Source organism: Rhineura floridana, chromosome 13 (genome assembly GCF_030035675.1).
Source record: "Rhineura floridana isolate rRhiFlo1 chromosome 13, rRhiFlo1.hap2, whole genome shotgun sequence".
NCBI classification, from domain to species: domain Eukaryota; kingdom Metazoa; phylum Chordata; class Lepidosauria; order Squamata; family Rhineuridae; genus Rhineura; species Rhineura floridana.
This window is the reverse complement of record NC_084492.1, coordinates 38,448,855-38,475,428: the sequence shown is the minus strand read 5'-3', so window position 1 is coordinate 38,475,428 and position 26,574 is coordinate 38,448,855. Positions and strand designations below refer to the sequence as shown.

The following is a 26,574-nucleotide window of genomic DNA, read 5'->3' as shown; positions in this document are numbered from 1 at the left end:
TGGTTTTAAATGGCAAAGCCCACCCATTTAGTAGGGAGGCCCCTCCTTACTGAAGAAGCAGCCTTGGAGAGTTTGTCTGTGTTCTGATCTCATTGATTTCTGCTTCCCCACCCCTTTCTTTTCTCCTCTCCGTCAGGTGAGCTGGAGCTGATAACCTCTGAGGGCGAGAGCAAGGTGCGTGCTAGACAGAGCGTGCCTGAGGGATCGTCCTGGGGTCCCTACCAGGGGACTATCCACACCGAACCTGCTTCTCCAGGGCACAGTGAGCCGGTAAGGACCCTTACAGTGAAGCAGCCAGTAAGTTGGCAGACCTGAAAGAGAGCACCCCTCTCCTCTGCCTCTCCCTCTCCCTCTGTAGAAAACAGAAGCCATGCCCTTTGGTGGCGTTTTTATCCCACCCTCCCTCCAGGGAGCTCAGGGCAGTCCGTGATTCCCACCACCACCACCAATTTTATTCTTGCAATGACCCTGCAAGGCAGGCTAGATAGAGAGAGAAAAACAGATTGATCCAAGCTCGACATCTGGAGGGCACCACATTGGTTAGGTCTGGTAGCATATTTCAGGTGCTTCTACAAATAATAGGTCATGGTCTTGATGATGGAAATGACGATGTCCCAAGACCACGCTTCTGCTTCATCGGTTTCTCCCTCTCGCACGTGCTCCCAAACAGCAGAATTTTATGCAGACCAAAAGCCCCAATGTGGCAGTTAGCGCCACACACAAATGCCCATCAGCGGGACGCAGCTTTTCCCACGTGGCTAATCTCGTTAGTGCGTCTCATAAGGCTATATCCCATCGGCACCAGGTTCTTAAAAGCTCCTTTCTGCACAGGCCTGTGGTACATATTTGAAATCCCAGCTGGAACGCCTTTCCCCGCTGGGCATAATTTCTGGTTCCACGGCTCTCTTGCCGCTCTCTCTTGGGCCGACTGCTGGTGTTTGGCTCATTCGTCAGCGGTCTGGAGTCAAGGCTGAGCCAGTGAGGCAGGCAAGCTGCAGATGGCCCCAAATTGTTCCAGTTGGTAAGGCTGTGAACAGCTTCAAAGGTTCTCTCCAGGCTCTGCAATGTGCAGACAACAAAAGGGTGAATGAGGCTTCTTCCTCAGGTGAAGTGGTGCACATTGCAACCAAACAATAAATCCCAATTTACCCATTTCATGGATGGAGAATCACAGAACCTGTCGTCCCTCCAGAACCAGTTTTCAACCCCAGTGCCTCTGCTTCAAAATTTATGGGAGCTTCTGAGGATGCACATAGTGCTTTCCTTCCACCGCTGGATACCCACAGCCAGCCCCTGTATCAGAGTGGGCTAACCTGCAGCCTGCCAGATTTTTTGGACTCCAATTCCCATCAGCCCCAGCCAGCATGGCCAATGGTCAGGGGATGATGGGAGTTGGGAGTCCACCAATATCTGCAGGGCCACAGCTTCTGCGTCCCATGTGGACATTCAGTTTCCCCAAAGCAGGCGCATGGGAGCTGGCACCATCCCCTCCGTGGCATCCCTGTGCCCAGCCCTGCCCTCCTCCACGCACCGGTGTCTGCAGTGGGGAGCCAACTGTACTGCAGAAAGAGATCTTGGGCTCATGGTGGACAGCTCACAGTTGAGAAACTTTAGTGACAGCAGAAAAGGGACATTCGACATTAGAGAGGATTACGATAAAGGGCCGCAACTAAAACAGCAAGCATCACAACGATCCATTAATAATGGATTTTAATCTAAAGGTGGATCTGCATTTGGAACACCGAGTACAGTTCTAGTCATCCCAACTCAAAAAGGATATTGCGGAGCTGGGGGGGAAAAGATGCAGCACAGGAACAAAGGACTGGAACTTCCTCCCTCCAAGGAAAAGGCTGAAATGTGTGTGGCTTCTGGGCTCAGAGCAGGACTAGGGAGCCTCCGGGCCTCTGTCTCCGGCCCTTGGGATTCTTCTTGGGTCGGATGGGAGTTGGGAATACGACAACATCTTGAGGGCCGCAGGTTCCTCATCCCTTACGCAGATGGACCTTAGGTGTGGTCCAGTACAACTGCTCTTACGGAGGAGGAAGAGGAGGGCAAGAAGAATGAATAGCCCAATGACAACTTGTTTAAGCTGGTTTGATGGGCGAGTGCTCCGGTTTGAATCCCACCCGAGCCCCTGCAAGGGGAGGGGCTCTCCTCTTAGCACATGCTTGGCATGCCCGAGGCCTTGAAAAGCTGCTGCCAGTCAGAGTAGGCAGCACTAAGGTAGCCAGGCTGATGGTCTAGCACTGAATGAGGCAGTATCAAGCCGCCCTGGGCTCCTGCTGGGAGGAAGGGTGGGATATAAATCAAATAATAAATAAGTGTTGTTTGTATATATTTGGCTTGTTTCCATTTAGTTCTTCCCAACTGTTCCTCTCTTCCATCATTGTTGCATGTCTGGGCCTGGATGCGTGTCCACTTGCAAACCCAGTTTCTCAGTCTGGGATTCTTTCATTCTCTCCCCACTTTGAGTTCTCCTTGCTTCCTTCTCCTCTTCAGCTTGTCAGTTTTTGGCAGAAGAGTTGAAGGAAATCCAAGTCAAGATATTGTTCAATAGAAAAAGGGATGTGGGGGTCGTGTGTGTGTGGGGGGTGAATATCTCTTTTTGTGCACCGAGTTTTTGTCTGATTCCAATAAAAATATTGCAAAATCTCTCAAAACAAATGATAAGAATAATATGGCAAAGTGCACACCACCACCAATCGGCAATGGACGTGATTTATAACTAGGCTTGGAGAGTTCTGAAATGCCCTGGAATTCAGAAAAGGGAAAGTGGAGAGCCCATGGATTCCCACCTCCTCCTCTCTGCCAGGCGGTGGGGAGGAACAGCACTTCAGCAGGAGAATAGCGGGGAGCAGAAGGGAGACAGATTGGTGCCAGCCCCCTTGGCAGGATTTTGTCCTCCAGGTCGTTCTGTCTGAACCTGCCGCTGACCATAGGTGGGGCAAGGGAGGGGGGCCACCGTCGGCTTGTGTCCTGCTCTCTCGGGGGTTCAGCTCTCCAGTGAATGCAATGTTTGTGTGCCTCCAAACTACCCTCCACCTCCCTCCAGCAATGACAATTGGACAGCCTCCAAGTGCTCTCCAGGGGACCTTGGCCTGGGCAGGATCTGGTCTCCTCTACCAACCAAACCAAAAGGCGGAGATAGATCTGCCGGGAACCCTTCCAGCTCTTGTAAGGGACTTTGTCAGGGATCTTGGGGCGGAAAGCCCTGGCCTCTCCTCTCACTTTTCTTTTTGTCTCTCTCTCTCTCTCTCCCACACACACACCCGTGTGTGTCTCTCTCAGCTCAAGCCTCCCTGGTTATCTTTCTCTTTTTTTTGCCGAATTAAATCCTTGATTAACCCTTATCTTGCCAGTTTGGCAGCTATCTCTCCTGTGGCGCCGTATGTCCAGACAACCAGTACGGGATGATTGATTTCTTAAAGATATGCTGCTGCTTTTTTCTGATACTTCATTTATTGTCTAAATATTTTTGCTCCCATTTCAGCAGCCTCCCTTATCAAGCTGTGTTGATGATTCCCAGCCCTGCCTCTCTCTCTCTCCTCCTCCTCCCCCCTTCTTTTCTCTATATTTTCATTTTGCCTCCCTTCTCTGTGTGTTTTACCCAGAAAACTGACAAAAGGGTCGCCTGTGCTCTGTTGCAGAAAGTGACTGTCAGTCTTTTGGAGGGGAGGTGTCTGTGGGGGAGCACAAAGAACTTGGTCTTCCAGCTCCATCTTTCTTTCAATAATTTGGTATTATGATGCCCCAGTCTGTTACGCCCATATTGAAGGCAAAGCAGGACCCCACGTTATACCAACCGACTATTGGTTCCTCTGAGCCAGTATTGCTGACTCTGATGAGCAGCTGCTCACCAGAGTCCGAGATAGAGAAGCCTTTCCCGTTGCCCTGCTGCTTGACTCTTACAGCTGGAAATATCAGGAGCTTTGCCACCTTCTGAACACAGACCATGTGCTTTGCCACTCCCCTGTAGGCCCCTCTGCAGGGTTGCTAGCGGGTGTCAGGATTTAAGCCTCCAGTGGGTCCTGAGTGTGGGGCCTAGGCAAGGTCAGACCAGAATTCTCCCTGGGCCCCTCAACCAAATAATAAGGGAGCCTCTTAATAGTGATAGGTTAGAATAGCAGGTTATTCTTTCAAGGCAGTCTTGCTCACTGGCCTGAACAATTCTACTCAGTAATCTTTTATCATCTCTTAGATAAGCCTGTGTTTTCCTTGGTTAGTGTGTGTGTGTGGGGCTCTGTCCTTGCATTTATCCTCCCTAAGGAGATGTGCTGGCAGATCTCAAATGAGGGTTCCCTGTTGCGCCAGCTTTATCTCCTTCAGTGGTCCTGTAGAATTCACTGCCACCAGAAGTAGGCCGCAAGCTTAGATGAGTTTTAGAAAGGAGGGACTGGGCAAAAAGTCTGTCAGTGGCACTTAGCCATGATGGCCATACAGAACCTCCAGCTGCAGAGGCAGTGTACCACTGAATATATGTTGCTACAGGGCAACAGCAGGGGAGGGCTGTTGCCTTTGCAGCCTGCGTGTGTGAGCTTCCAGGAGGTACCTGTGGGAATTTGGGATGTTGAACTATCTGGATCTTTGGACTGATCTAGCAGGCCTCTCCTCGTGCCTTATGGTATTAATGGACAGCAGAATGGGTCCAGGCAGCTGTGAGCCAGGCTCCAATAAGTAGGGGGAAGGAACCTGCTTTTAGCAGCAACAGTCCAGCCTGACCTGATGTGCCCAAACTTGTGTGCCGGTTGTAACGCAACTCCTAGTTGGACTATGCCCTTCTGCGGTTTTGGCAGTATGTTTTCAGAACACAAAAGGTGCACACAGAAATGATGCATTTTATGTAAAAGCGGCATACAAAATGTGCATTTTGGAGGTGAATGCAGTATAAAGTATAAAGCTTTTTTATGTTAAAAGCGCCCACAGCAACGCATGCAATGAGACAAAACAGCGCTGCTTCAAGGAGGAAGGACGGGGTGTACATTTAATGAATAAATAAAATAAATAAGTATGGAATGGGATGGGATGGGACAGAACGGGGCGGGCTTGTGGCTGGGTGCCAGCAAGACTGAAAGCGGATGGGATTAGCTGCTCAGCAGCCTCTGACCACCCAAGTGCAGCTTTGTAATATATATATTACACACACGCACACACACACTTTTTAAGGCTGGGTTCCACCACTTCCGGCTTGATGGAACCCATGACCTAGAGAGGTAGTGGGCTCTCCAACACTGGAGGCATCCAAGAAGCAGCCGGACAGCCACCTGTCGGGGATGCTTTCATTTGGATTCCTACATTGAGCAGGGAGTGGACTATATGGCCTTATAGGCCCCCCCAACTCTGTTATTCTATGATTCATGCAACAGTGACATAGGAAGTTGCCCTATACCCTGAAACACAATGGCCCATGTAGCTCAGTGGAGTCCATCCTGACTGGTAGCAGCTTCCAAGTTTCTTCCAGCCCTACCTGGAAATGGTAGGGAGTTAACCCAGGACCTTCTGTGTGCAAAGTGGGTGCTCTGCCCCTGCACTACGGCCCCTCCGCACCCCCCCCCAAGCTAGGCAAGTAGAAAGTAGTCATTTGGGTCCATCACTTCCAGCCTCGCCTCTTTCTGCAAGAATGGCACTTTTCGCCACAATGAAGTCTCTCTCTGCCCCCCCCGCACACACCCCACCAAAAAACCTTTCCGCGGGGAGGCCAAATCATCCCAGAGGGTAATGATTAACCAGTGTCGCTGTTCTCCCTTCTTTGGCGAGGGGTCCAGCCGCCCCAGATTTTAAAAAAAACCTCCGTCCCAAGCGCCTGTTGCTGAGATACAGTTTCCGATGGTAATCTGGGCCGCTGCAGATTGGAGACAGTGACCTCTTTGTTCAGGGGGAAACAAGGAGGGTTCTCAGTGTGGCCTTCTTGCCCGGTCCCACTTACCACGGAGGGGCTGGCAGGGGCATGGTCCGGAAAGGAAGCCACACCTTGCTTACCAGCGCTTGTCTGTCACAGCCCCTTTATGCTCCCGACAAGGCATTGTGGGGAAGGCAGGAAGGAGTGGGATGCGGACGTTTTGGGAGCCAGGCTGGCAGGGAGGTTGTTGCCTGGAGTCGCATTTTTGAGAGACTGCCTTGCTGCTCAACTCGGGGGACGCTTCAAGGACCTGGTGGTGACAAAGGGGCAGGGCTAACAAGGCGGCAGAATGAGTCACTTCCTATGTGATTTATGGTTGGTTTGTTTTTAATTGTGCCTGTAGCAGCGTCAACCTGCCTGGTGCTGTGCAGACGACATGGTGGGGGAGGCCCTTGCCCCAAAGAGCTTACAATCTCTAAAATCCAACAAGGAAAGGGGAAAGAGAGAAAACAGATAAATAATCGGTGGTTGTTTCAATCGCATATGACTAGGGTTAGTTAAAGATTGAGTTACAGGAGGGCAGCCTTTGCCAAGCTGCTGCCCTCCTGATGTCATGGGCTACAACTCACATCAGCCCCAGCCAGCTGGCCGCAGTTTGGGGAACTTGGCACTGAGTCCCTAAGGCTTTGGAGGAAAAATTGTGATGATTAAATTTATATCCTATGTTTCCAAGGTTGCGTACAAACATGGCTATCACCCGTCTTCTTTCATCATCACAGCAACCCTGTGAGGTAGGTCAGGCTGAGAGACAGTAACTGACCCAAGGCCCCCAGGGAGCTTCAGGGCTGAACAGGGATTTGAACCCTGGTCTCCCAGGTCCCAGTCCGACACTCTAACCACTGCACTACATCGGCTCTGGATTTTAAGACGGTTTTTGAGGAGGGATTTGTAGAGAGGTGTCTTTGTGCGGGTGTTCTGAGCAGTGATTCCAAGAATATAAGGCAGCAAGGGAGAAAGGGAGGAGTCTTTCTGAAGGTGCAAAAGACATGTTGTTGAAACCTCTGGGACTGATATGCCGCTTTCCAGCCAAAATAAATAAATGTAATTTTAAAATTGCTCTCCTTTACGAACGTAAGACGAGTGCTGCTGGATCAGGCCCAAGGGGGTCCGTCCAGTGCAGCTTTCTGTTCCTACGGTGGCCCCCCAGATGTCCGAAAGGGAAGGCTGCAGGCAGGACCTGAGCACAGCGGTGCTCTCCCTACCTTGGAATCCCCAGCCACTGATATTCAAAGGCACTCTGCCCCCGACAGTGGAGGTGGAAGAGAGCCTTCCTGGCTAGCAGCCCCTGGTAGCCACCTCCGCCATGACTTTGTCTAATCCTCTTCTAAAGCCATCTGAGTTGGTGGCCGTCACTGTCTCCCGTGGGAGCAAATCCCATCGTTTAATTCTGCGCTGTGTGAAGAAGGCTGACCTGAATCTTCCAACATTCAGGTTCATTGGGTGGCCCTGGGCTCTTCTATTATGAGAGGAGGAGGGAGACTTCTCGTGATCCACTTTATCCACATCATGCCTGATCTTATATAGCTCTATCACGGACCCCCTTCCTTGCTTTTTCTCAAAACTGAAAAGGCCCAAATGTTGTAACCTTTCCTCACAGGGGAGCTTCTCCAACCCCTCGATTGTTCTGTTTGCCCTTTTAAGGGTGTGAATCAATGTGTGAGAGGAGATAGTTCGCTAGTCACGGTGGTTTACCCTGGATGCACCTATCTGGGCCGTGTCTCTTCTCCGTAGTTTACCGTGTGAGAGGCGATTGCACCCACTTCACAGAGGAAACAAGCCGCAATCCCTAGCTTAGCATCATGCCTCCCCTAGAGATCCTGGCTTGTGGTGTTTCCAGCAGACCATGGCCCAAGAACAAACCTTAGCTACAGATCTTAGTTTGCTGTAACGAAACAAGTCCTGCTCCCCAGTTCAGGTGTGACGCTAAGCCAGGGACTGTGGCTTGTTTCTCCCCAGCATTAATGGGGAGATGCTGAGTGGGTGCACTGAGCTCAGGCACAGTAAACCGTGATCGATGGCGTACTGTGATGGGCAAATGCATCCAGTGGATGTGGTGAACTCTGACAAGCCAGAAGGAGAAGAGCAGGTCTTCAGTATCCCCTGCACAGCTCATAGGGAAGCGGAGTGAACTGGGTGTTGTTTTTTTACTTATGTTGCACAACTGATGCACGTCATCTTTGATTCAGCTTTAACTGCACCAATTTTTATATATGTTATGTTATTTGTTTCTTTATTTTTCAGACTGTTCAGTTTACATTCTAGAAAGGGGATTTAATGGAGAAGCAGAGGACCACTTGATGGGGGGGCATTGCTCCCATCTCTCCGTTTACCAATAGTAAACTGTGATCTGGGTGGGGGAGGGGAACACCCCCGAACACCCCCTGCTGAACCAGGGCTTTGTGCATCTTCCCACCCTGTGAACATTGCCACCCGTTGCGCCCCCAAAGTGGCCATCGGCTCTGGAGCCAGCCTGGGGTGTGTGTGGCCAGCCATGAACATCAGCAGATCAGGGAGAATTATGCCCCCTCCCTCAAAAAGAAGCCCACCTACCCATGTGGACGCGTCTTCAGTGACATACTTATTTCTTGATTGCTCTGTCTTGTCCTCTTGCTCCCCCCCCCCGCCCTGCTGAAGTTAGGAATGCTTTTTTGCAACATCAGCAAAAGTGTGCATGTGTGTGTGAGCGAGGAATTGAGTGTGTGTGCGTGTGTGTGTTTTATCAAGCTGTGAGCACTCTGCTCCTTGGAGTGATAAGCCCTAAACCGACCAAGACTGTCAGTCTGAGTTGGAGGGTTTAGAAATATTGGGACGAATAATTAGATTTCATATCGTTACTGCTGCAGCCATCAAAGGATCAGGCAGATTAATTCTCCCCCTCTCTCTCACTCACTCACCCTCCTCTGCTCATTAATATTCATTAGCGGCACATGAAGGCAGAGCAGAACTGAGGCAAAGGGGGGGGCAGAAGGCCAACGTAGCTGCTCGTCAAGCTTCTCTGCCCTGTGGCCCTCCCAGTGTGGTTGGAGTCCAACTCCCGTGTTCCCTGACTGGTGGCAACGTGGGCTGGTGGGAGCTTAAGTCCAGCAACCTCTGGAGGGGTGCAGATTCCCCACTCCTGACCCAAAGTCTTTTTTCTCCACACTGCCTTAGCTTTTCCCTCTCCCATTTCTGAAGCTTCCCCAGCTGTGTTGCATCCTTTCTAGGGTGGGGCATCTTGACATTGGGCCCGGGATGCTTGACCACTGAGATGATCCCCAGGAGTGCTGCTAGTTGTCGCTCGTGTTATAGATGCCCGACTGGCCTCAAGTGGAAGTTGGGCATTTAGTGTCGCTGTGGACCATTCTTCCGGCAGGCACACTTGCTTTTGATTTTCAGGCATCTCTTGAAGATCTTTTTATGCCAACAGCTCTATGCAGCTGTTTACATTTTTTGATCAGCCAGTCATTTTTAATCATTTTGCACTGTTTTCATGGTGTTTTATATTTTATTGTATATATATTGCTATACACTGCCATGTTATATAGTATGCATTGGTGGTAAATAAATACTTTTACAACTAACTAACTAAATAAAGTGATGCACAGTATTCTAAGCCTTTTCAATAGAGACCTTATCCCAGTCTGCATCTGTGTTAGAATTGTTTTTAAGACTTTTTAAAGATTTTTTTAAAATATAAAAAACTTATGAAAGTTGTGTTTAGTGTTTTATCATTTGTTTGCCACCCTGGGCTCCTTCTGAGAGGATGGGCAGGATATAAATTTAATAAATTAATAAAATAAGTGCAAGTGCGCCATCTTTGTTTTCTTTCACCCTTGCATATGAGAGAGGGACCCATATGTATCTCAGTCTAGATTTGCAGTGGTATTGCTCTAGGAAGTGCATGTGTTCCAGGCCCAGTGCCAGTGGGTGGCCAGATTAGGCACTGGCCGAGGGCCCCTGGTGCTGATAGGGGCCCCCACTGCTGATAGGGGCCCCCACTGCTGATAGGGGCCCCCACTGCTAGGGCTGGGTGGGCGTAGCCCCCGGGCCACAATCCGCACTAGCATCAGGTCGCACAGCGTGCATCCCGCAACCCGATGCTGACACAGATTGTGGAGCAGCAGTCACCCTTCCCGCCTACCCCTGCCGCCACAAGTGTGGGCTGGCCGCGCAACTTCCTACAGTGCAGCAGCGCCACATGCGCATACTTCCCATCACCTAAGATAGTGGTGGGGGCGTCAGTATGCCCCTTGCTGTCTCGGGCGAGGGCAGGCATGTGTGCAGCTAATTTGTGACATGGCTGGGCCTACTTAAGCAAGGTAGTGGATTCTGCTGGGTGTGGAATTTGAGGGGCACCTCTTTAATCTCGCTGGTGTTTGCAGTGCCTAGATCTCTTATGCAAACCGTCTTTAGTAGGGTGGAAGAAACCCTTCTGTGTGGCAGGCAGGCCTCTCCTTGTGGCTTTGGGCCCCGTGGCTGGCTTGGCCTGCCCTGCATTATTAGTGTGCTGTTCCCATCTCTGATGAACTTCTGTGGCTGCGTCAGCAACATGAGGATTGTCCGCCTGACCCAGGACCCGAGGCCCTTCCTATTGTCTCCTTTGAGTGGTGCAAGACTCCGCCAGCCCCGGCCCATCTCCCCTGCCTCCCTCCGTCCCCCCCAATCTCTTTTCCTCCCTCTGCATGGCTGAGGTTAGGGGTGAAGTGGCTGTTTCCTCCACAGCCGGCAATGGTCGGCCCTCAGGCTAAGGAGAAGAGGAAATAACAAGCTTGTTGTGTTCAGAGTCACGCTCTGGCGGCCGTTGGCAATGCTATAGGTTTGGCCGGGCGGCAAGCAGCAGGGTCATCTTCCACAAGAGTGGGGGGCTATCCACAGGCAGAGGAGGCCTCTCTGTAGGGGTGCTGAGGTCCCTTCTGTGAGAGGCAAGTTAGGTGTCGCCTTTCTTTCTGGGAGACCCAAGGACAACAGAATGGAGTGGTGAGAGAGGGAGGGAGTTACTGCAAAGTTGTGCTCCCAGTTGCGTACCCAGCCAGGCAGAGCAGTCCCTACAACGGCAAGGCATGAGCCATACTTGGTCTAGTTGTCTCTGAAGGGATTTGGCTGCGATAGCCAGTTCCCTCCGTTGCTGTGTGGCCAAATGGGTCTTGTCACCCGGCCAGTCAAATGATTCACCAGCTGCTTGGAGGCCGGGTCCATCTCTGGATGGAAGCAACCCTGCAGACATAAGGCACATGTGCATGCACACAGCACCCATGTCTTGCTTATTTATTTGTTGTTCCGGGGTTTTTTGGCTGACATTTATATCCCGCCTTTCCTTCATCAAGGAACTCAAGGCGGCATACATGTGCTTCCCAGGTGGCCTTCCCTCCAGGCATCGGCCAGGCCAGGCCTCCTCGTGTGCCTTCAGGTCATGCCTTCTGCTTCTTTGCCCTCTCTGTTCATTCCTCTTCAAAGCAATGGTCCCTTGCACATCTTGTTGGAGGGCCCCTTCCGACATTCTTCTAGCTCATGTTGCCCTGGAGCACGAGAGGGGTGCTTTGTCACAGGAGGGCTTGGGGAACTTTGAGCCCAGGGACCAAGGGTGGCCCTCCAACCCTCTCTGTCTGGCCCTCAGAAAACTCTCTCCAGGCTGCACCAGAAGTGCGAGCCCTGAACTGCCCAGGATTCTTGCTTTCGTTGAGATGTGCCTCTCTCTCTCTCTCTCTCTCTCTCTCTCTCTCTCTCTCTCTCTCTCTCTCTCTCTCTCTCTCTCTCACTCACACACACACACACACACACACACACACACACACACACACACACACACATGTAGCGCAGGGTGGAACCAGGCAAATAGCTGAAGTGAGGAAGCCTTGACATTCCAGTGAAGGGCTGGTTAAGTGTGTCAGAGACATATGCCAAATTCAGTTTGGGGAATGACCCAAAATAAATCAGGGATCTGAAAGTTTTTGTAGATTTCTGAGCAGCTGTGAATTCTGTCAACAAAGCACTCCGAGGCCGGGTTCTGAATTTTAAAAAATTGTTCAGAGTTGTAGACACAACTCCATCTGACGTTGGCGCTCAGAGGGGGGGTTCTGTTTTGCTGTGGCTTCACTTTTATGGGTATTTTCCAGGAACCACATACATATTAAAACAAGCTTGTTTTTATATTTCTGCTTCTAGCCAAACCCACCTGTGACCCTGATGCTGGAAGATGACAGTTGCTGGCTGTCAAAGCTGCCTTTGGTTTCTGGAGAAGGCGATGCCAATTCAGTGATCTACAAGAAGGGTCAGTGTTTGGACAACAGCCTCTTGGGCCTGATCTGGGCAGATGACAGTGGTGATATCTGTTACTTGCACTTCACCAAAAGGTCCAAGCGGAGGTCACAACAATATGAAATACAGTATTAAAAACAAATTTGGAGGCAAAGGCCGGGGGCATTTGCTCTGGAGTGCTTTCCAAGTATTTATTTATTTATTTATCTTGCCCTTCCTCCTGAAAGGACCCCAGGGTGGCAAACAAAAACACGAAAAACACTCTAAAAAAACAAGACAGTTTATTTCTGAAAGCCCAAAAAAGAGCCTGGAACAAAATGAAAGAGAAAGAAAGAAATTATTAAAACATATTAAAACAAAGTATCTTTTTTAAAATCTTTTAAAAAATTTAAAAAAAGTTTTAGAAACATCTAAAAAAGTAATTCCAACACAGATGCTGACTGGGATATGGTGTCTACTTAAAAGAAGACTTGTTGAAAGAGGAAAATAGGGGCACAGACCCTTAAAACAGTCATATTTTTTATTGGCAAGTAAAGGGCGGCAAGGTGGGATTCTTATGTTTTCTTAAGCCTTGCCCCTATCCTGCCCTAATTGGGATGTGTATGTTCCCATCAACTTTTCATCTTTGAATACCTTCATCTCCTCCCTCCAAATTCCCTTTGGTTAAGCCTCATTCCACATTTCATTCGCCGAGGAATGTCTGAATTTGGTCAGCCCTTGCCCCCGTATTCTGCAATGTGATGGTGATGGAATTAGCCTACCTGAGAGGTTGTTGTGTGGATTATAAGAAGACAATGAATGTGAAGCCCTCTGAACACTCAGAGAGCGCTATGCAGCTGCTCAGTGTTATTATTTGATTTGCATCCCGCCCTTCCTCCCAGCAGGATCTTTTATTATTTATTTTATTTACTATTGGGCTTCATCCAGTGTCCTAGTCAGAGTAAATCCATTGGAATTTGTGACATGGCTAACTGAGGTTAAGAACTGGTAATGAGGAGAGGGGGTAAGCCTCAAAGTGCCTTGCCAGTGAAAAGCCAGAGGTGGAAACGAACGTGTCTTTATTTACTGCCCAAAACACTTTCTTTTCCACCTCTGGCTTTTCACTGGCAAGGCGCTTTGAGGTTTGCCCCCTCTCCTCGTTACCAGTACTTTTGGGTACCTCCCTCCTTTGTTTATCTGCTAACTGAGGTTAAGAGCCTGCTGGTGGAGGGCGGATAATAAATATATTATAATTAACAGCAACAGGTCTATTAATTTCAGTGGATCTACTCTGAGCAGAATTTAGAGGAATACATCCCATTGTTGTTATATATTTATACCACACCATCAGTGCACCTAAATGACCTTCAGCGTATGAGAGGCAAGAAACAGACAGGTCTCTGCCCTCAAAGAGCTTGCAATCTAAGATGAACGATATGGAAAATAACAGAAGAAAGGAGATGTGAGAACAGCTAGGAGTGAATGTGGGCATACTACAGCGGCATGTTAGACAGGAAAGTTTAGGAGTTGAGCCAAATTCTTCCTGGAAAAGATGGGCTTGAGGGCAGGTTTGGAGAGACAGGGAGACGATACTGTGGACACATTTAGGGAGGGCGTCCCAGGTACAGCGGGTGGCAAAGGAGAACAGACAAGGGACCCTCGGTTGGTTGAGGGCATGAAAAGTTGGAGAGGACAAAGCAATGGGCAAGAAGTGCCAGACAATCAGGAGAGAAAGAAAGCGCTTAATGCCTGCTTTTGTGAGTGTGTGGGCTGATGCTGCCGCCTCTGGGTCGCTGTGTGTATTGCAAGCACCAGCCACTGCAGCGTTGGTGTTGCTGGTGTCCATTACTCTGTTCATTATTCCGTGCAAGTTGCCTCCCATCCTATCTGCAAGGGACTCATGGTAATGGTTTAGCCTCATCCCATCCCTGAGTGGTTGGCTAGGATGAGCTAGTGGTCATTTAATGAGCTGTGTAGGGATTTGAACTTCAGCTTCTTTTATTCACAGGTTTTAATTACTAAGAATTTATTTCTCTAGTGCTCTAATACACACACACACACACGATGGAGGTTTAAGTGCCCAGACAGTTTATTTCTGAAAGCCCAAAAAAGAGCCTGGGACAAAATGAAAGAGAAAGAAAGAAATTATTGATGATTGCCGCTAGGGTGTTTTTTCATCCTGGGCAGTGTTAACATGTTGGTATTTTTTCAAATAAAATCTGATCTTGGGAAGCAAAACCCTATGAGGAGAGACTGAAAGAACTGGGCATGTTTAGCTTGGAGAAGAGAAGACTGAGGGGAGATATGATAGCACTCTTCAAGTACATGAAAGGTTGCTGCACAGAGGAGGGCCAGGATCTCTTCTCTGTTGTCCCAGAGTGCAGGACACCGAATAATGGGCTCAAGTTGCAAGAAGCCAGATGTCGACTGAACGTCAGGAAAAACTTCCTAACTGTTAGAGCCATACGACAATGGAATCAATGACCTAGAGAGGTAGTGGGCTCTCCGACACTGGAGGCATTCAAGAGGCAGCTGGACAGCCATCTGTCGCGAATGCTTTGATTTGGATTCCTGCATTGAGCAGGGGGTTGGACTCGATGGCCTTGTAGGCCTCTTCCAACTCTACTGTTCTATGATTCGAAGACTTGATTGTCCTTCCAAGGCAACACGCGTGCCTTTGTTTGGGACATTTTATAACCCTGAGATACACTGGAATTTAGCTCAAGGTGGTAAATGCCCCTCAAAACCATTTGTGTCATTTTCTTCTTCAGGGGGGCTGGTTACTGAGAAGTGACTCATTCTGGTTTTATGGTTTCTCTCCCCCCCGCATGTTCTCCAGATGATTTCATCTGGTGCAAAACCACAAAAGCCATCTCCGAAGGGGACGCACTGAGCGCTTTTGTCATGGCTGAGCCGAAGGGGATCCCCAACCACACCGTGAAGACTGAGCCCGGGGGGTCTTCATACCCAGCGGCTCTGGCCCCCGAAATCCAGCTTCTGCCACAGCAAGCAGGCATGGCAGCCATCTTAGCCACAGCGGTTGTGAACAGTAAGTGCCTCTTCCGTCCCCGGAGGCACAATGAACTGGATTATTTAGGGTGCCTCCAGACTGTCAGTATTTTGCGGGAGGAATTCAAGCACAACCTGGAAATTTTGGTTCCTGCAATTAAATTGGACGGAAGTGCTGTGTCACTCTCGTCCAGGTGCAGGGAGCCTTTGGCTCTCCAGATGTTGCTGAACTACGACTCCCACCATCCCTGGCCATTGGCCATGCTTGCTGGGGCAACATCTGGAGTGCCAAAGGTTCGCCACACCTGCTCTAGTGCAACAAATCTGCTCCTTAAATAAATGGACCTTTTGCAGGCAGGAAAGGGACAGGGAAATGCATTGAAAAGCATGGGATGATTAACGAGAAGACGACACCTCATAAGCAAACCGGGACGGATGCTCACTGTCGTATAACTACCCCTGCAAACAAGTCTGAATGAATGTTCACCAAAGAGCAGATCTCTGTAAAAGCTTTGTGCATGAAAATCAGGATAGATGTACATCTGGATGAACCCAAAGTCTGCTTGAATTGTTTTATAGTGGGGAGGAGCTGTGGCCCTCCAGATGTTGTTGAACTCCACTTCCTTATCAGCCCCAGACAGCAAAGCCAATGGCTAGGGAGAATGGGAACTATAGTGCAGGAACATCTGGAGGGTTGCAGGTTCACCATCCCATCTGCACTGTACATTTAAAGCAATAATTATACCATTTTAAGCAGTCCCCGGAAGAATCTTGGAAACTGTAGTTTGTTAAGGGTGCTGAGAATTGTTAGGAGACCCTTACACTTACCAGAGTTCTCTGGGAAGAGGGATTGATTGATAAACCACTCTGGAACTGTACCTCCGAGAGGGGTCTCCTGACAACTCTTAGCACCCTTAACAAACGAGAGTCGCCAGGATTATTTGGGGGAAGCCACGTTTAAAGTGGTACGATATATTGCTTTAAATGTATGCATGGTGCAGATGGGGCCTCCGTTTCTGTGACTGCAAAGAGGCAAGGAAGTGGTTTGCCTTTTACCATTTCCTTCTGATCTGTGCTCTTGGATTAGGGTGTCAAGAGGGATATACAGTATCTGGTCCTTCCTTTTGATTTTATTTCATTTCTTCCTCCCTCCCCCCCTTGCTTCCCTTCTGTCCAGAGGATGTTTTTCCCTGCAAGGACTGTGGCATCTGGTACCGGAGCGAGCGGAACTTGCAGGCCCATTTGACGTACTATTGCGCCAGCCGTCAGAACGCCACATCGCCCACGGTAGACGAGAAGCCCAAGGAGGCCTATCCGAATGAGCGCATCTGCCCCTTCCCACAGTGTAAAAAGAGCTGTCCCAGCGCCAGTTCCTTGGAGATCCACATGCGGAGCCACAGTGGTATGAGAGGCACCCCTCCCTCCCTTGGGGGGGGGCTCTAGTTTGTTGGAGAAAAGGGCTACTGGAAGAGGAGGAGGCAGAATAACACCCCCAAGGGCTTGAGCGTGTCTTGGGCCACCCCTGTCGTTTGGGCGACGAGACAACCCTTGTGGCCATTTTTCCTCATGCGGCTGCTTTCTTCTGGCTTCTCTTTCAGGAGAGAGGCCATTTGTTTGCCTCATCTGCCACTCCGCCTTCACCACCAAAGCCAACTGTGAGCGCCACCTGAAGGTCCACACAGACACACTGAACGGTAAGCCGATGGATGAGCCGTCGCTCCGGATCGCAAGCAGCGCTCCTCGGGGCAGGGGCCACGGCCTGCGTCCTTCAGCTAGAGGAGTGTTTGTCTTCAGTGGCGACGGCTCTGTTAGGATGCTGAACTAGAGGGGGCCCCTTTGGCCTGATCCAGCCTCAGGACTCTTCTTCTGGCTGAGCTTTGAGGGCATAGAATTGGGAAGAGGGACCACGTGGCAGTTCTGATGCCGAAGACTAAGCGAGGAGATGCCCAGGGGGGCCATGTTGTGGGCAGGGGCTGTGGTACAAGGTGTACTGTAGCACAGTGATAGAGTGCATACGTGGCTTGCAAGGAGGACGTCCCAGGTGCCACCTGCAGGTAGGGGTGGGGAAGACCTCCTGTGTCCTGCTCTGGTTGTGCGAAGGAGCCCTTTCGGCAAGGCAGCTGCCAGTCCCAAGCCCCAGCAACTTTCTCGGGGGGGGGGAGTTGGAGTCTCTTAAAGGGCCACCCTTCTGGCCTGAAGACAGGCATTTTCCCTGTACTCCGTAGCCTCCCACTGGGGCCACATTCACACTGTACATTTATGCCACTATTATCCCACTTTCAACAGTAACGGCTTCCCCCAAAGAATCCTGGGAAGTGTGGTTTGTGAAGAGTGCTGAGAGTTGCTAGGAGACCTCCATTCTCCACACACAGCTACAGCTCCCCAAGTGGTTAAACAGTCAGTCCCTCTTCTCAGAGAATGCTGGGAATTGCAGGTCTGTAAGGGAATATGGTTTTCCTAACAATTTCCAGCACCCTTCACAAACTACATTTCCCAGGATTCTTTGGGGGAAACCACAACTGTTTAAAATGGAATAATAGTGGAATAAATGTACAGTGTGAATGTGGCCTGGATATGCTCCCTGCGGTGTTGGACTGGCCCTCGGTTCCAAGGGAATGTGCCTGGGGGGGAGGGCCGTACCTCCAGCTCTTCCGGCCCTGGTGCTGTGCATCTGGTGCTGTGGGCTCCTTCCGGCCAGCCTCGGCTTTGGTCGTCCCCTGGTCACCAGCGTAAGACTCGGAGCCCGGAACCTGGTCTGGCTCTTAGCTCAGGGCTTTGGGGATTAGACCCTCAAAGACTCCCCATTTGATCCGCGAGGCCACTTCAGCCAGTCTACGCCCAGCTGCCCTCCACCTGACATCGGAGAACCCCCTGGCTGCAAAGTGTTATCTCACAAAGCCCTTTGCAAAGCACCCTGCAGGCTAGGAAAGCTCTTGGGTAGTGGGGCTCGGAAAAGACCGCTCTCTGCCTGAGGCTTGGAGAGCTGCTGCCAGTCAGAGTAGACTGTACTGGGCTCGGTGGGCCGACAGTGGCTCCCAGCAGCTTCATACGTGTTGATTTCTTTGCCCTTAGGCATCTGCCACAGCTGCGGTTTCATCTCCACCACCAGGGACATCCTCTACAGTCACCTGGTCACAAATCATATGATCTGCCAGCCAGGCTCCAAGGGGGAGGTCTATTCCCAAGGCACTGCCATTCCTGGCCCTGCCGCCAAACCACTTGCCCCAGGTAAGTTGTGCTCTTGGCATGAAGTGGAGTGAGCGTGGCGTCGTGGCTTGGGTGGCAGACTAGGACTGGGGAGAACCAGGTTCAAATTCCCACTGGGCCATCCCCACAGGGTTGTTGTGAGGATAAAATGGGAAAGAACTAGGTACACCACCTTGAGCGCCTTAGAGCAAAGGTGGGACACAAATATAATTAGTGTCATTTATTATAATTGTATAATTAACTTTTATTGGGTTGTACCCAGCTAAGTCCTGCTAAGAGCAGACCCACTGAAATTAGTGAGCCTAAGTTAGTCATGTTCATTAACTTCAGTGGGTCTATTCTGAGTAAGAGTAATAATATAATTTATTATAATTTTGTTATAACATTCTTAATAACAATAATAATGGCGGGAGGGTCTGCTGTGTAGTGTTTGATAAGACAGTTATTTGTAGAGCTCTGCTGGGTATTCTAGTTAATTTGGGGGTTGGGGCCACTTCAGGGAGGGTGGGACTGGGGATGTGTGGCACATATATCTAAGCCCTTGTAAAACCTGCATGCTCACATAACCAGCGATGGGATGAACTCTCTTTGTCAGGGTTAGAATTGGGCTCTGAAAGCAGACGTGTCTTCCTGCAAAGCTTGGAAACAATCTCAGTTCGTTTGGAGCATGATTCCGAGCTAAATCATTTTGCCATTAGGGAAAGCAAGCAGGGTCTTATCCTTCCCACCCACCTGCTTGCCCTCCAAAGCCCCTTCCTCTTCCCATCTTACCTGACTTTTTGTCCTGGCAGGAAGAGCACTGGAAGGGGAGGAATCTTCTCCCAACCACCATCACCACCACCCTATGGCTGTGAGCCAGGAGCCCTGGAAAAAGAAGTTTTCCTAGTGCTACTGATGGATGTCAGTAGTGCTATGGGAATTTTATTTCCCAGTGTCCCTTCTGCCCTGCAAAAAGCTGTCCAAGCACCAAGGAAAGTAGCAGAATGGGGGGGGGATGAGGCTGGACTGTTCTTTCCCATATAAGATTTTAATCTGAACCAGAGAAGAATTTGGGCCCAGAGGAAGGGGCATAACTTTCCTCTTGTGTATGAGGCCAGTGCTGCAGATAGCCAGAATGTGTGTTTCTCCGAGCCAGGACATACAAAATGTAATGACATTGCTGTAGCTAGCCAGGTGCCCCACCTCAGGGCTGTGAGGACAAGGACAAGCCACTGTCTCAACACCTCAGCATGGAAATGCCTCTCATGTCTGTTCCCCTCGCCTCTCCCTACAGGTTTGAGCACGCCAGGCCCAATCTCTGCCTTTAAGTGCAGCTTCTGTGGCTATGCGGCCGATTCCTTGCCTAGCCTCCAACAGCATGTGGTTTTGCACAGCGCTGCCGTACTGCCAGGCTTAGAGCCCAAAGTTGCCCAGAACCAGCCAGATGCCCCTGCCAAACCAGCGATTCAGGGCATGGCCGCATCTCCTGCAGAGGAAGCAGTGAATGGCTCCCCTCCCCGAGAAAGAGGCTCTTCTGCCATGCTGGTTGATGGGGTGCCGCCGGTGCGGATCAAGGAGGAGCCTGTTGATGAAGGGGAAGTCCTCAAGGGCACCTCCCAGGCAGTGACAGCTGCTGGTCCTGAGCAGGAGCCAGACCCCTCCTCTCCACACAGCCTGCATTCTGTGAAGGTGAAGTCTGAGATTGCCAGCCCCACGCCTGGCTCCAGCCCAGTGCCACGTGAGCCTGGCTCCAGCACGCCTGGCGGCACGATCTTTCTGCCCCAGTACATGTTTGGCCACGAGGCCACGGTGGTGCCACAAGCCTCGGAGATCCTGGCCAAGATGTCGGAACTGGTCCACAGCCGCCTGAAGCAAGGCCACGCAGCAGTGCCACCTGTCCTCTTTCCAGGCACTCCGGTGCCCAAGGGTGCCACCTGCTTTGAGTGTGAGATCACCTTCAACAACATCAACAACTACTATGTCCACAAGCGGCTGTACTGCTCCAGCCGCCGTGTGGCGGAAGAGAGCCCCGCCGGCCCTCACAAGCTGAAGGCGGCTCCCTCGGCCACCCCCAAAGGCCCACCCGCACCTGGGGACCTCCTCTCACCCCCGCTGCCTGGAGATAGCAAGGCGATGCAGGAGGGGGAGGCTGAGGGGGGTACCAGCCCGCTTGGGGTCTCAGAGGTCAAGCAAGAGATCAAGGTGGAGGAGGGCGGAGCTAAAGCAAGCCCCTCCCCTGAGGCTGATGGGGCAGGGCGCCTCAGTGAGGACAGCCGGAGCCCTGGGGGCAGCTCCGTAGAGGAGCCCGATGACGACCCCAGCAGGACAGTGTGCGAAGCCTGCAACATCCGCTTCAGCCGCCACGAGACGTACATGGTGCACAAGCGCTATTACTGTGCCTCCCGCCATGACCCGCCATTGCGCCGGACCGGCACAGCTGGCAAAGTGCCCTTCCTCCCCCAGCCGATCCGCACCCGCAAGCGGCGCAAGCTGTACGAGATCCACAACGCCACCACCCAACTCAGCAGGGCCCCCGATGTCCCAAACCCCGAAGTGACCCCCGCAGTCCCAGCTCTCATTTCCGTGGTCAAGACGGCCCCCTCGCCTAGCTCAAGCCCTGATGCGGATGGCCCCATTGACCTGAGCAAGAAACCCCGCCTCCATGGTGGGGCAGAAGTGCTCCCAGCCTCCCTTCTGCCTCTGGCGGACTATCACGAGTGCACGGCCTGCCGCATCAGCTTTCACAGCCTGGACAGCTACCTGGCCCACAAGAAGTACTACTGCCCGGCCACGCCCTTGCAGCCCAGCACGCTGGAGCAGCTCCAGAAGATCAAGGGAGCCGTCCCTGCCCTTCTGAAACCGCAGGGCAGCCCCGAAGGGCCGAGCGATGAACCCGAAGGGGTGCCGGTCAAAGTGGAGAAGGTGGTCCCTTCCTTGAGCCCTGCGGCACCCCCGGCCACCTTTCCTGGCGTGGACTCCCTTCAGCAGCGCTACTTGGATGCCAAAGCCCTGCACCTCCAAGGTGCCAAGGTGCCCCTGGCGGTGTGCCCCTATTGCCCGCTCAATGGGGCCATTAAGGGGGACTTAGTGGAGCACTTCCGCAACGCCCACGGCCTCTTTGTTGCCAAAACGGTGGCTGGTGCCACATTGGTAGAGGCCACCCGGACGCTGGCCGAGGGCAGCCTGCTGCCCCCTGCCTCCCCGCCCCAGCCCCTCCCCAGGCTGCGTAAGGACAGCTTCAACGGCAAGGAGGCACCCACCCCTTCCGTGTCTAATGGGAGTCCACGCCTGACAGTTTCCCCCCAACCTCTTCTCCCTGTCTCCCCTTCCATCCCCTTGACCATCTCCCCCTTGCCCGAGGCAACCCCCAGCGCACCCCCCGGGTACACGGACAAAAGTGTGCAGACCCCGCTTGGGAAAGGGCCTCCTGCCCCCATCGCCAACGGCAACCACAGGTACTGCCGCCTGTGCAACATCAAGTTCAGCAGCCTGTCAACCTTCATTGCCCACAAAAAGTACTACTGCTCCTCCCACGCTGCCGAACACGTCAAGTAGTGCCTGGTCTGAGCCTGCGTCGTGTCCGCCTGCCCGGAAGCACTGCCTCTGGCTGCTCCTAGCTGGCTGTGGGCTTGGGAGCATCCCGTCAAGATGGACTCTTCTGCCGCTGAGAGCTTTCTGGGCCCTCAGCTGTGGAACTGGGGAAGGGTTGCCTTTGCACGAGGGGAAGGGGCTCTCCCTTCGGCACTAGTGGAGCCCCAGAGAGAGACAGCCAAGTTGCATGCAGGGACGGGGAGGCATTGATGGCCCTCTGGATGTTCAGCAGGTTGGAGGAAGGTGTGGGGAGGTCTCCCTTACAAGGCTCACCAGCGAAGCCCCTCCTCTCCTTCCTGCCCCTGATGAGAATTCAGGTATCATTCTTGCGCGCACACCCCACGCACACTTTTTCATCTGGGGAGTGGGAGGACAGCTTGGGGGGGAAGCTCCTCTCCTGCTGTTCTCCAGCCTGACTTGTCAAGAGTTAATTGACCCGGAACCGTAGCGGTTGTAGGATGTCCGAATGGGCGGCAGCTGCACCAGTGACATCCTGGGGCAAATTGCCAGGTCACCAGCTTCTGAATGGGAGCCTCCCTCCAGCCCCGGTCAATCCCTGCGGTGGCTCCTTTGTTTTGGCAGAGTGTCAGAGGCCCCTGTGGCCTCGCTCCTCTGCGTTCCTCCCAAGTTCTGGTGACTTTTCACCATCAGCTGTGTTCTTGTAAAGTTTAGGCCCCTCCCATTTCCAGAGAGATGCTCTAACCAAGTGCAAGAGGCATCTGTGACCTGTTTGTCAGGGCTCCATTCTTCAGCCAGGGCTCATGGCAGCAGCTTTTCTCCCTCCTTTTTTCTTTTTCTTTTGGAGTATGAAGTCAAAATGATGAAGCAGCTACTCCTGAGCATGTACAGAGTACATATTCCTCAGCCAAAAGTAAACTGCTGTGCGCCCGGGAGCAGGGGTTCTAAGAGAGAGAAAGGTTGTGACTGCTTAGAAACAAGTTTGCAAAGATCTCCAGCGGAGTACAGGGGTTTTGGTGCAAAACAAGAAGCTACCATAAATATTGATAATGATGAGTTTTCTCCCTTATTCTTTCGCTTGTTGGAATGTTTTCACAAAGGTCAGATTTATCTCTCACCGTTGTTTAAAATTACTTCCTGAAATAAAGTTGTTTTCTCTTTAAAATGGAGTGTGAAATGCAAATCTGACCCCCTTTTGTGGGGAAACGGGCAGAGGAGAACCGCTGTCCCTCCAAAAGGACTGAGCTTTTCCCCTTCTGCCACCTGCCTCATTTTCCATCTCTCTTCTTCTTTTTGGCCCCTTGACTCCTCCAGTCTGTCCCCTAAGCTCACTTTCTGCCCCGAACCCTCCAGCTCACAACAAGACTCCAAAGACTGCCAAAGCGGGCCAAAAATCCCCAAACTATTCTTTTCTGGGCACCCATAACGAATTTCACATCAAAAAGCTCCTAAACCTTTCTTTTTTTTTAGAAACCCGTAAGGAATTTGGGCAAACCAGCAGATAGCAAACCACTTTCTCTCTCCCTGCCGCTCTGCACTGTCACCTTTCATCAGCCTAGTGGCTTGTGAGAGGTGAGAGAGGACACACTCAGCAGTGAAGGAACTATTCTCTGTGTATGCTCAAGAGAGACCCTGATTTTGTGACATCCCTTGATGTCTGAAAAACTTTTGGGGCTAAACAGTGGGTCAGAGAAGCTGTTACTGATGCCGTCAGCAACATCTAGCTATTGGGCACATTGTTTTTCCATCGGATGGGTCCCCACATCCTTCCAGGGTGGTGGTGAGGGGGCATCACATGCCCCACCGCTGATGGATGCAGCGTCCCTGGAGTTTGCAAGGGAGGGATTGCTGGGAGTGGCTGGTGATGGTGGAATGATATGCAGGCATCTGGTGTGTCCTGAAAGCAACCGGCTTAGCTTGTGTAGCTGTCTATCGAGAGAGAGAGAGAGAGAGAGCTTTGCCAACTGCACCAGAAAGGCTCACAGCCCAACTAATGCACCTGGGTTTAATTCCACTTTGGTGGACATACAGTATATACTCAGTGGTGTTGTGCAAAGAGTAGGGCTGGGCTGCAGTTCACTGACCAGATGGAAAGCTCCTTTGTGGGACAGCCATGCTCATCCCAGAACTCTTCCCACCCACCCACCTGTTTTGTCTTGGGAGAAGAGTTCTCTGTTGGCACTTGCCCACTGACACCTTAGGATAGAGGCATGAAGGCTCAGGTGGATTCCTGGGCATGCCTTGACCAGAAGGCTGGCTCGAAGACCCCTTGCATGAGGTGGGGTGGGTGTCCATCATCCTCTTATAGCGGAGCAGAGGGGTGCACTTGCGTTGTGTGAGCTGTGGGGTGAGGAGGAGGGGTCCCGCCTTTGAGTGCACCTTTCCTAAATTGTTGTCCGGTGGGTTTATGTAGAATCAGTGTGGACTGGAACTGAATTGCAAAGGAGACGGCATTGCAGAGGGACGGCAAAGCCTCTCCACTTGGGAACCTTGTGTATAAGTGTGTACATAAATAAATGTCTACTAAATCTGTGCCTCTGGCTTGTGCTTGTGTGGGCGCGCATGGGTACCGCTGGAAGTCCTGGCTGTAGGTGAATGGATTCAGGCAGGCAGCGGGGGAAGATTCTTTGTGATGTTTCATTTTATACCATTGATTGCTTATGTATCCCACTTTTCCATCCCAAGAGGAGCCCAGAAACCAGGAAATGACTTAACACAAAACGTCAGCATAATTAATATAACAAAATATAGTATTCTAAGGGCAGGAAAGAAACGCCTTGTGATAAAATTCAGGTTTATTGGAAGCTCAGCACTAGAGAAGCGTGCCATAGCAAGATGTCTGCTGATGCTTTCCTGCCGCACCTGTCAGGTTTGCAAAGCACAATACAAGGGGCCCGATTGCAACTGACTGGAGGTCCTTGAGGCTGTGGTACTTTCTTGGAGAGAGAGCGGTTCATTTCTTGACTCAGGACAGCTGGATTAAAAGTGTAGAATATGTGGAAAGGGGGTGGAGCAGCCTGAAGCTGCATCACCAATAGAAGATCGCATCCTAGCATTAAGGACCCTGGAGCCAAGATTTCACCAGCCGGCATCCTGCACATCTTGCAAGACGGCTAGGCAGCTGGCAAAATGATTGGATGCACACAGTGGAGGGCGATTGCTCCAATGTCAGTGGGGCAGTGAATCCACTCCAGGTTTTAGTCCAAACTTTCAAGGATTCACCAGTTTGGACTAAAACCCATTGCAAATTCCCTGCTCCACTGACGGAGCAGCCAGTCTCCACTGGATACATAACTGCAAGCTGGTAATATGGGAAGAGTTCTAGGATATTAGTTGCTGGGGGCAGGAAAACACTTCTGTCGCTGCGTGTAGGTAATGTGTGCCCCAGAGAGCACACATTCAATGCCAATAACATTCCGCCTGTTGCTAATTCCGTTCTCTGCAAATTAAGGGACATTGTATTAGTATTATTATTTATTTTATTATTTATTTAATTGATTAGTCGCCCATCTGGCAGATTGTCCAGCCACTCTGGGTGACGTACAAGATAAAAAACAATACATTAAAACGTTAAAATTTAAAACCATAACAGTAAAAACCTAACCCACCCCAAAAGCCTGCATGAAGAGCCAGGTCTTCAAGGCCTGGAGGAAGCTCATCATAGAAGGGGCATGGCGGAGATCATTTGGGAGAGAGTTCCACAGGGTGGGGGCCACTATTGAAAAAGCCCTCTCTCTAGTCCTCACCAGTCTAGCTGTTTTAACCGGTGGGATCGAGAGAAGGTCTTCTGAGGCTGATCTTGTTGAGCGGCATCCCTGATGATGCTGGAGGCGCTCCTTCAGATAGACTGGGCTAAAACCGTGTAGGGTTTTAAAGGTCAAAACCAACACCTTGAATTGGGCCCGGTAAACAACCGGTAGCCAGTGCAACTCCTTCAGCACTGGAGTGATGTGATCTTGCCGGCGGCTGCCTTTAATCAGATGAGCCGCCGCATTCTGTACCAGTTGCAGCTTCCAGATCGTTTTCAAGGGTAACCCCACGTAGAGCGCATTACAGTAGTCTAGGCGAGAGGTGACCAGGGCATGTACCACCGGTGGGAGCAGATGGTTGGGAAGGTAGGGGCGCAGCCTCCGTATCAGATGGAGTTGATACAGCGCTGCCCGGCTCACAGCCGAGACTTGAGCCTCCATGGTCAGCTGGGAGTCAAGAATGACCCCCAGGCTGCGGACCTGGTCTTTCAGGGGCAAACTTACCCCATTGAGCACCAGGTATCGTTAAGTTTGCCTCTCAACAGCACTTCCCGCAGTGAGTGATTCTGGCCACAGGATGTCACCAAAGCATTGCTAGGAGCCACAGATAGAATTGATTTTGGAGCCTGCACTTCATAGCGGCATCCTTGACTCTGGAGTAATTCCAGTACAGGGACTCAGAGGGCCTTTAATGATTGCACATTAGGGACATAGGAAGCTGCCTAATACGGAGCCATGCCATTGGTCCATCTAGCTACACACTGTGGCAGCGATTCTCCCGGCTTTCAGGCAGATAAAAGAGAGGCCGCTGGGGATTGAACCTGGGACCTTCTGCATGCAAAGCAGATGTTCTGCCACTGACCTATGGCCCTTCCTGATAAAATCTGCAGAGCTGAGTCTTGTGGAGCTTGACATGAAGAAGAGTTCTGCCCAGGATGCTATTTTTTAGTGCCATGGGTTGGTCCCTGGAAC

The 26,574-nt window shown here is 51.3% G+C and overlaps 1 protein-coding gene across 10 annotated transcripts in view; it reads left to right on the top strand.

Annotated features, from left to right (window-relative positions):
• The window catches only part of ZFPM1 (zinc finger protein, FOG family member 1), a 133,671-nt gene extending 109,284 nt beyond the window's left edge, over nt 1-24,387 (top strand). For 6 of the 10 annotated variants that reach the window (XM_061594165.1, XM_061594170.1, XM_061594172.1 and 3 more), the window contains 7 exons: nt 137-270; nt 12,038-12,143; nt 14,949-15,158; nt 16,296-16,520; nt 16,717-16,812; nt 18,191-18,346; nt 19,599-24,387. In XM_061594165.1, the coding sequence (XP_061450149.1) occupies nt 137-270; nt 12,038-12,143; nt 14,949-15,158; nt 16,296-16,520; nt 16,717-16,812; nt 18,191-18,346; nt 19,599-21,859 (3,188 nt within the window). In that variant the 3' untranslated portion in view covers nt 21,860-24,387. The remainder of the gene's footprint in view (nt 1-136; nt 271-12,037; nt 12,144-14,948; nt 15,159-16,295; nt 16,521-16,716; nt 16,813-18,190; nt 18,347-19,598) is intronic. The other 4 variants (XM_061594168.1, XM_061594175.1, XM_061594174.1 and 1 more) reach the window with 2 other exon arrangements.
• The last annotated feature ends 2,187 nt before the right edge of the window (nt 24,388-26,574 follow it).